The following is a 9,913-nucleotide window of genomic DNA, read 5'->3' on the forward strand; positions in this document are numbered from 1 at the left end:
AAAGGGTCTTGTGATTGTTTAGTACATGTAGAGGGAATACACACATTTTTACATTATAACCTGATCCAAAAATGAGTTATTTGTAAACAAACTCAGGTTGGTTTGGCGACCTCATTCAGTTTCCAAAAAGTAAATCCGGTTTGACATGGCACACCCAAAAGGGTGAATGGAAAAAACAAACCAATCCAAACTACAGGAGAGGAGGAGTGGCCCTGCAACAGGAACCACAACACCTTTCTTCCTCCCCAGATCATGTTATCGTTCCAATGAAGTGAAGTTGAGTCGTCAAGCTGCAGACTGAGAGACCCAAGAGGCACGAAGGAAGAATAAGATGGCAGAACTCAATGGTGTTCTGGTCCGAACAGCCGTGTTCCTCATGGTGGAGGTCCTCGTTCAGGGAGGTAAGCTTGACTAATATGGAGACATTACCTTATTTATGATTTTTTGGGGATTATTTGGAGATCTAAAGGTGAAAAGGTAAAGGTAAATCTACACATGGGGATATGTCTCACAATATCGTTGACATTGTAATTATGCCATTTTGTCACCATTGCTGATTAAACAATTCTGTAATTTAGAGAAAACACGCGTAATATCCTGTGGATTTTTTTATGTCCGTGTCACAGAGCGGGATCTTCTCAGACACTGATTATAACATATCACAATATAGTAGGCCTGCTACTAGATACAAATCATAGAGACACCATTGAAAAATTCCACCTGAGGATAAACCCGCCTGAATACTGTGTTTTGCAGTCAGTCATTCTAAGTATTGGTTTATTAAGGTTTACCTACAGGTGTGTACTGTTGTGAGATAGGAGTAAAAGAGGTTAGGGTTAGGGTTGCTTGTCGGTGGACGTTTGGTCTATGCATCACATGGTTTGCACTAAGGGTTTAACTTCTAAATATCTATCAGTATGACAATATGCTATGGCAGCGGCTCTGAAAGGAGAATGCTATATGTCAGACTACTCAGACCGTAGGCCATTCGGAGGATGAGATATATGGGAATATTTTAATTTGTTTTATAGATTGTATTTTTGTCCTTGGTTCCCAAATGGAAAAAATAATTACGATTCTTATGTTGCTTTCATTAATTGCATGTTATTTATTTAACAATGTAGCAATGGAAAAATATACGGGTGTTACTGTTCATCCCTCAATATGGATCCCCCCTATGTTTTTTAAAATGGTATTGACCAGGTGCTGTTCAATCTCCAGACACCCCGGTGGGCTGTGTGTTTGGGGGCAGCTGTGTGCTGCCTTGCCGCTTCCAGCCAAACAGTGGTACGATCCTCCACTGGGTCAAGAAGTGGGATGGGGAGGATGTTCAGGTCCACTCCTGGTACCGGGACCAGGACCAACTGGTATACCAGGACCCTCTCTACGAGGGAAGGACCTCCCTGATCTCAGGGAGCGACGCATCCCTTCGTCTGGCCAGGGTGAACCTCCAGGACCAGGGCAGGTACTTGTGTTTAGCCAGCACTTCAGAGGACGACTGGATGACCAGCGTCACCCTGACAGTGAGAGGTGAGCTCAATTTACATTTGTATAGGATTCCATCCTATAAATAAATATATATGTTATATTGAGCAAACGTTAGCTGTTTGAGTTTCTTGTTTTAACGCGGTACCATGTTGTTGCAGCTCCTGTTACTAAAGTGGACATTGTGCTAGTGAACAACATTGTCACCTGTAAGTCTGGAGGAATCTATCCAAGACCAGAGCTCACCTGGTCCGTCAGTCCTCGCCCGGCTACTGTCCTCCAGAACACAACCGAGGTCCATGAAGATGACCAGGGACTCTATGACATCAGCGGCTCCTTAAGGACTGTTTACAGTGACACAGTCTCGGCCTACAGCTGCTCAGTCCAAAATGAACACAGTGCAAGGAAAGCCACGATGAGGTTACACCGTAAGTTTTTTAATATCAGAATGGCAACAGTCAGAAGTAAAGCGTAGATTAGAACTGGTGCAATACAATTTTCAATGGTGGCAACTTAAAGGGATATGTCACGCTCGCTTATTGCTAACATAAGACAGTGCTGCTTCAAATGTGTCTTGTAAACATATTGTGGTCTGCAACATCTACTAAATGTCGTCATGGTCCAATTAAGATTTCATAACAATCTATTGTCTGTCCGTCGGTCTGTGTGTCCACTTGTGTGTCTATCTTCATCAGCTCTAATGAAAAGTGTTCCGAAGAGTGAGGTGGTACTCCCGTGTTACGCCTCGGGGCTCGATGACATCACCTGGACCTTCAACCACAACCAGACCATCCTCAGAAGACAAGCAGGACAAGAGAAGGTGGTGGAAACAGAGTGGCAGCAGCATATAAGAGACCTGTCTGAATCAGGCAGCCTCCTGCTGTATGTGACCTCATCAGCCCAGAGTGAAGGGACGTACAGGTGTACTCTCAGGTACGCAGACGAAGAAGAAGTAACCCACATTGAACTGAAGATACTGGAGGACCCTATGGCAGGTAGGCTCTTGGTGAAAATACAAAAGCAATCTGTGTGATGCTAAAACATCCGTGGTGTGAAAAAGCGACATTGTGTTTTCAACACTTAGCTGATAAGCCACCTTAGGCATTGGGTTTAAAACATTGTTATCTAGGTCTTGTTTAATGTAAAGGTGTTAGGATGCGTCTTGCTATCATTGTTTCTGTAACTTTTTTTCCCCTCAAATTCGGTAAAAGTCATACTGCAGCCTAAACCGTAAGTGGACAGCTCTTGAAATGTTCAGGTATAGTTACCAATAACCCCCTCTACCCATAAACCCAAATTTGTGGTACTGCACCCAAAGGTGGCGCTTTTGTTAAAAAATCATGAATTAGGCTTATTTCTCCTCACCAGATTGACCTGGACTGGATAAAACCCTGTGTATACTTTTCCCACAATTTCATATTAAAGCTAAACATGATAAAAAGATCAAAAAATCGCCACATCAAATCTTTAGACTAAGCCTCACAAAAATCATAGAACAAAATTTGTTTTACTTAGTTCCATTTGAGAAATATTGGCCAATAAAGTTGGAGCAGTTAGCCCATTTTTCTTACATGACCATTTTGTTATTGTATAAAAAAAAACATAAGACTATTATTAGGTTGATACCAATGCCCCCCACTACTAATAAACCCAAATTGTTTTTCTGCACCCAAAGGTGGCGAACTTATGAACTAGCCTTAATTCTCATTACGAGATTGATCTTGAATCAAAATTCTTTCAACATAACAATCTCTAGAATCAGATGCATCTTTTTCACCCTGGTCTTCTGTTCTAAAATGTTTACCTTTCCCACAATTTCATAGAAAAGCCAAACGTCCACAGTCTCAACCCATTTTGCCTATCTGATCATTTTGTTATTGTATAACTACCATACGGCTATCATAATGTGGATACAGTGCACATTTTCAGATCTGTACTCTTTTAAGAAGGCCCTTAATTATCTTGTGAAATGTGTGCTTGGAGTTTTCTTGATGTTGTGTCCTTATCATTAGACATCTTCAGGTTGCGAATGAGGCTTCATGCAGTTCAGGAATGTCAGTGGTTCAATGGGATAATTCCATGTACTGGTGATCCTTAGGTTGACTGTTCAAATCCCGATTACAGCATTATGAACAAGCTGAACATGACATTCTGTCATTGCCACTCATTTAAGAAACACAACATTGAACAGCACCTGAAATTCATTATGCAATCAACATTCTGGCCCATTAGTTTCCAAGAATCGGACTGCCAAGATACAGTATAGCATTAAGGGGAACTTCTTCGTTAACCGTCAGTGTTCTTGACAACAGATGTTGAATTTCCCCAGAATTTCAAAGATTTTACAGGTATTTTCTGGATGTTGTGTGCTTATCAATGTATATTTTCACCATGTGAATGAGGATACATTTCAGGTTTGTCAGTGGCCCAATGGGATAATGCCTCGACTGGTGATCATTAGTTTGAGAGATCGAATCCTGGTTAGACAATACTGCTGAACATGACAATCGGCCATTGCATTGCAGCCCAGCCACCTGAAAGACGAGGCACAGTATGGCATGAAGGGGAACATCAACATCTTTCCTTAATAATTAGATGTAATATTTATATAACTTCCGTTAGTGTGTTCTTGACTTTTCATTTTGCTCTGACCCCGTTAATCACCGCTTGCGGCTTTATTTATTATTCTCATTCTAATTATAGAAAGAATAATCAACATTTATTTCTTCTGTTCCCAGAGAGATCATATAGCCCACCTTGGATCGGATCCGTAGTCATGGTTTCAATCATTAGTTTAATCGTCGCCATCGTTGTGCGCAGGAATATCAAGGTAAAACAATTCATGAGTGATGTCAGACTTTAGAGTTTTGTAAATATAATTAGCATGACGCTATTATTAATATAACTCTGTTTTTACTCTTAGGCCAGGATTCAACGGTCACATGTCATTTAGGGGAGCCTTGTTAGAGGGGCTGACCAGCTTCAGGGATGAGGACAGTTGACAGGGAGGCAACTTCAGCAATACAGCTTCAGCCCCACAGCAGGGACGTCCAAAGAGCACCCTTCCAGGGGTGCAGACACGTGTATCTGGATGAACAGAGTTGAAGGAGTTCTCAGATGTCGTTCTGCTTCATCAAACAGACATTGCTCGCTGTTTATTTTATACATGTATACATATATATACCTACATATACCTACGTGGTCTTTTATAGTCTGCCTGTTGATCAGATGGAATAGCAACTTGAGCTGCAATTTAATGGTGTTAAAGTAAAAGGTTGCTCCTATGATTATGTATAATCATTGTCGATTTTAATTGTTTAATAATGTGATAATCAGCCACTTTTATATATTTTAGGGAACTATCTGTAAGAGAGTAGCTAACTCTCTGACCTGGGATCGTCTGGTTCTTCCCGTGCTGCTCGCCACAGTGTCTCTGCTCAGAAGATCATAACACAAAACTGAGATTTGAAATGACAAGCAACAGATGATTAAAATATATTCATTTATTTAATTTGACATGGTCACCTTTAACTTAATGGGTACAACATAACACATCTGTGCAGCACCAGAGGCATCGTGTGTTTGAGGTGAAGCACGCTCATTTTAGACCTCCCACAGTGAGGCAGTGAAGACAAAGACAAACCAAAATACATCATTAACATGAATATATAGTAAACTAAAATATATAAAAGTGGTTGATTATTACATTATAATACAGATAAAACGACCCATCACATCACTAATGAATGACCCAGAAATAACCACACAAACGTTTTCAATTAATTAATTAAAAATAAAAGAGAAAATGACACAAAGAACGAAATAAAATATAATGTGAAGTAATTTACAAGAACAAATATTAAAGAAAATGATACAAAAAATTCAAAAGAAACCCTTCTCTTTATACGTAAACAGATGAGGATGATGCTGATGATGATTAAAAGTATACCATAAAAATAGAATCCTATTTGTAACCAAGGTGTGCTAAATGATCCCGCTGAAACAGAAAAAGAAAATGTGGATTATTCTTTCTTTAATAAGAATGAGGATAATAACAATGACAGCAAGACAGAACCAAATAACTTCACATTAACGATGACCTAGATAATATTGTACCGTATTAAAACAAGAAACTCAGAGTTGGGGTTAGGGTTAGGGTTAAGGTTAACCCAGGACTTGAGCTCACCTCTCACTGTCAGGCTGACGAAGGTCTCCTGGTTGTTCTGTGAAGTGCTGCCGTAACACAGGTACCTGCCCTGGTCCTGGAGGTTCACCCTGGCCAGACCAAGGGATGCGTTGCCCCCTGAGATCTGATCCTGGAACAGGGAGGTCCTTCCCTCGTAGAGAGGGTCCTGGTGTCCCAGTTGGTCCAGTTCATCGTAGTAGGAGTGGACCTGAACATCCTTCCCACTTATCTTGTTCCAGTGGAGGATGGTATCACTGTTTGGATGGAAGCGGCAAGGCAGCACACAGCTCCCCCCAAACACACAGCCCACCTGGGTGTCTGGAGATCAGAGGACAGGGGGGTGTTGGAGGCATACTCTTCATTAACTTTATTAAAACAAGATAACAACTTTATTAATCCCCCGGAGGGGAAATTCCTTTGTTTCAACAGCCCAGCAGCAGTGGAAAGCACAGGATAAGATACAATACAATAAAAATACAAAGTACTAATGAGAACAAAAAGACGCTAAAGTAAATGCTAAAGTAAAGACAAAAAGAACAAACGGTATAAACAATATAATTAATAAATTATAAAGTGTTAAGTGTAATTTGTAAATTATAAAGTACCAGTACTTGGTACTTGCAAATGGTGCATGTCCATAAGTAATACTACAAATGTTTATAAATGATCTTGAATTGCTCGTAAAATATGACCTTTAGACCTCTGCAATCTGAGAGAGTGAAAGAAGACTAAGGGCCCTATCTTGCGCAATTGACTTTCTACCCTGACGCATGTGTCACTGCTAGTTTGCAACTGGCGCAGAGCGTTCTTTTCCCGCCACCGCCACACATCGGTAAATTAGGGAATGATCGTGTGCGTGTTCTGGCGCAAACGTTCCCCGGTGCTATTTTGCAGTTTCAGGAAACAATTCCGCCACAAACCAGGAAATACCTGGTTTAAAGTCAGTGGCGCGTTGTTCAGATGCTATTTTAAGGGCGCATGCATAATGTTGCTTGTGCACCTCGTGTATACACTTTGCCTCTCTCATCAACTAGCCACACATTCTTGATATATTATTTGGGAAAGAACAGATGATACAGGTAATAAGTTGTACTTTTAAATCAATGCATCTGCAAACACCGTACAGCAAACATATTTTCTTGACAGAGACATCGTGTACAAGCCCATAACTTTTAGGATTGAGGAGTATTTGATCGTGAGAAAACATTGTTTTACCGCGAGTGAGTTTTAAAAAAATAATGAATGAATGCGGGCGCGCGTGTGTGTATGTGTAAAATAATTAATGAATGCGGGCGCGTTTAAACACACGCAAACTAAACACGTAACGCATAATGCAGTCCATGGCACTGTATATTAACGGGGGGACACATGCATATTAGGAACACAAGTCGATAACGATAATGCATACAATACTGGTACGTGGTTTCTTTGTTATTGTATTGCGTATATCATTAAATAGAACCAGTTACCGCATATCATATGTGTGTTAAGTTTTCTTGGCCGAAATTTATTTGAGGACTCAGTATTTCTGTGGAAGAAAACGCTATTCCATGTGTGAATTAGGCCATATTATTTGGCCATAAACTGAGCCATTTGAAGTTTAAAATTCATGTGGTCATGCATGTGTGTCATCGGAGACAGCAAACGCGTTTTCAAAATATCAACCCTTCAGATTCAAATGCGCTCATGGCTCTTAAAGAGGATGGGAGGTGGCACTCTCAATGGTTTATTGCACGTTACGCCCAAACCACATCTACGGGTAATAAGGCTACTTCAGACCAAGCCTTTTGAGATTTGCGCCGGGCGCAAGAGTCATTTTTGCGCCGGTAAAATAGCAACATCGCCATAAAACCGCCTACAAAGCTACTTGCATTTGGCGCATCTCACTTGCGTTTCAGACTGTTAAAATAGGGGCTAAGTAATCTAAACTTATCCAGACGACAGACTTAGGTTGTCTGAGCCTTTTTCAGTTTATTTTTTCTTCAGTAACACACATTTTTCATAATGTCTATCTTTCCCGGTGTGCTTTCGTCTCTCACCTTCTCTCACATCACCTGACCATTCTGAGAACCTGGGTTCGTCTTTAGAGACAGCTTTGGTTTCTGTATGAGAAAAGCTCGAAATGAAGTAAAAATATTGCAAGCAGAATCAAGCAGTTGTATTTTATATTATTATTTTCATCATTATAAGTGAAACCTAAAGGTTATATTTGAACAAAAAAGATTAGTCCGTTTGTGTTCTGGTGCTAGTCCAAATATCAAGCATAACAAACCAAACAAAGAAGAACTCTTCATATTAGGTTTGCCATAGAGACGGTTTATATTCGGTCCAGCTTACCTCCCTGAACGACGACCAGCCCCGTCAGTAACAAGACCGTCTGAACCACAACACTGCCCAGCGCTGTCATTGTCTGTGTCGTCCTCTCTCAGCTGTACCTGTTGTTGGACTGCTGACAGGACCGGGACACACCAACCTTTACCTGGACTTATTAGACCTCCTGGCTGACATTTATGACTTTTTATTGGCTTGGGATTAAGAATACGAGTTATGGATCACTTAGTTATTAAAATGAGGTTAGGTATATAACTAAATGGCAATATTTATGAAAAATACAATTTGATCAAAATAAAGTGATCATGTAAAAGCAGTAAGTGGTTTGTTATATTACATTCAAACAAATAATTTCGGTGATATGTTTCAATTGGTTGTGGGGTCAGAGATATTTTAAGTGTACAATAAATTTAATTGGGATTCAAACAATGAGGGAAAATGTTATCTTATCTGTTCTGAATGGAGGGGCATGTTGAATAATGATTGTTAGTGTATGCTGTGTCTATAAAAATAGCTAGTCAGTATAGGTGAGCAGTTTATAGGGTCTGGTCGATAAATAATAATAGAGGAAGTCCATTCTGGACTATCGATGGACTATATATATTTCACAGCAATTTTCTATTGTAGATTGATACAGTTTAATTAATTTAATTGAAAGGGATTTTTGCTCAGAAGGAAATAACACAAAAACTGCAGTGAGCTTTGAGATTACAAGCAAAATATATTTATTTAAAGCAGTGATATTACGCCACCCGGTGTGAGTGTGATTAGCTACTACAAGCCTTTTGAAAATCTGCCTTTTCATGTGTTTTAGTGACATGATCCCAAGTGGGTGTATCCACCTATGTACGCTGGATAGATCAGTCTACCAGCCTACCCAGTGGACTGTAGCAAATGTTGGTTAACTATCCATCATACATCTAGGACGGGTGAACACTCCCACTTTTGATGTCACTAAAAAACAGGAAGAGGCAAAGGGCTTGTCATGGCTAATCACACTCACACCTGGTGGCATTATATCACCCCTTTAATGTGATGTGGTCGCCATTGACTTAATGGGGACAACAATAGACATCTGCGCAGTTCGATTCCTCCCCGTGGTCCTTTACTGCACGTCTTCCCTCCTAGCATAATGTTAATAAACAACTCAGTGGATCAACTGAACGTTCTCGTATGTCTCCATTCACCCCTTCATCAGTGGGGAGGGAGGATATTACCACACAAACAACAATGGAGTCTCCATTCACCCCTTCATCAGTGGGGAGGGAGGATATTACCCCACAAACAACAATGGAGTCTCCAATCTCCATTCACCCCTTCATCAGTGTTTGGAAAGGATATAACCACACACACAACAGTGAAGTCCGACTTTTTTAACCACACACACATACAAAAAAACTATAAGTAATCTGGGGAAAAATATACAAACACACACTCACATACACACATACAATAGATCAATATTGTAAATAAGAAACTGTTCTTAATGTTTTCTCTGGAAAAATAAAGGTTAAAAAAAAGAATAAACACATAAACATGCGCACATTAGCGAGTTACAATTATGTTTATTTATTTAATCTAGAAATCGCTGAAGTTCCTTCCTTCATGAAACATAGATAATATAACTGGCATCAGAGTTAGTGAGAAGCTTCTACCGCTAACCCTCCAACGTGTTTCAGGACATGAGTTTAACTTATCTAAATCATCATTCAGAGTTCAAGTTATGCGAGGGCGAACCATCAGTGAGGATTGATTCAACACCAGTAAGACACCAGTGAGACACCAGTGGGACACGGTTACCAGTGAGACACCAGTGAGACACCAGTGAGACACCAGTGGGACACCAGTGGGACACCAGTGAGACACCAGTGAGACACCAGTGGGACACCAGTGAGACACCAGTGAGACACC

At 40.4% G+C, this 9,913-nt stretch overlaps 2 protein-coding genes and 1 long non-coding RNA gene across 4 annotated transcripts in view; 1 reads left to right on the top strand and 2 right to left on the bottom strand.

Moving 5' to 3' along the window:
* Positions 1 to 9,913, top strand: part of LOC132452740 (NACHT, LRR and PYD domains-containing protein 3-like) — a 274,895-nt gene that overhangs the window by 223,796 nt on the left and 41,186 nt on the right. The gene's annotated exons all lie outside the window — the stretch shown is intronic.
* The window catches only part of LOC132452777 (uncharacterized), a 150,739-nt gene that overhangs the window by 76,955 nt on the left and 63,871 nt on the right, over positions 1 to 9,913 (bottom strand). The window lies entirely within an intron of this gene.
* LOC132452757 (V-set domain-containing T-cell activation inhibitor 1-like) lies at positions 4,971 to 8,350 on the bottom strand. Of its 2 annotated transcripts, XM_060045549.1 has the most exons (4): positions 8,009 to 8,350; positions 7,711 to 7,773; positions 5,672 to 5,989; positions 4,971 to 5,482 (listed from the first exon to the last, which is right to left on the bottom strand). In XM_060045549.1, exons 1-4 carry the CDS (start codon positions 8,076 to 8,078, stop codon positions 5,265 to 5,267), a joined length of 669 nt encoding a protein of 222 aa, XP_059901532.1. In that variant the 5' UTR covers positions 8,079 to 8,350; the 3' UTR covers positions 4,971 to 5,264. The 2 variants fall into 2 exon arrangements, with proteins under 2 accessions (XP_059901532.1, XP_059901533.1); XM_060045550.1 differs by having other exon boundaries at positions 4,971 to 5,989.

Source organism: Gadus macrocephalus, chromosome 23 (genome assembly GCF_031168955.1).
Source record: "Gadus macrocephalus chromosome 23, ASM3116895v1".
Taxonomy (NCBI): Eukaryota; Metazoa; Chordata; class Actinopteri; order Gadiformes; family Gadidae; genus Gadus; species Gadus macrocephalus.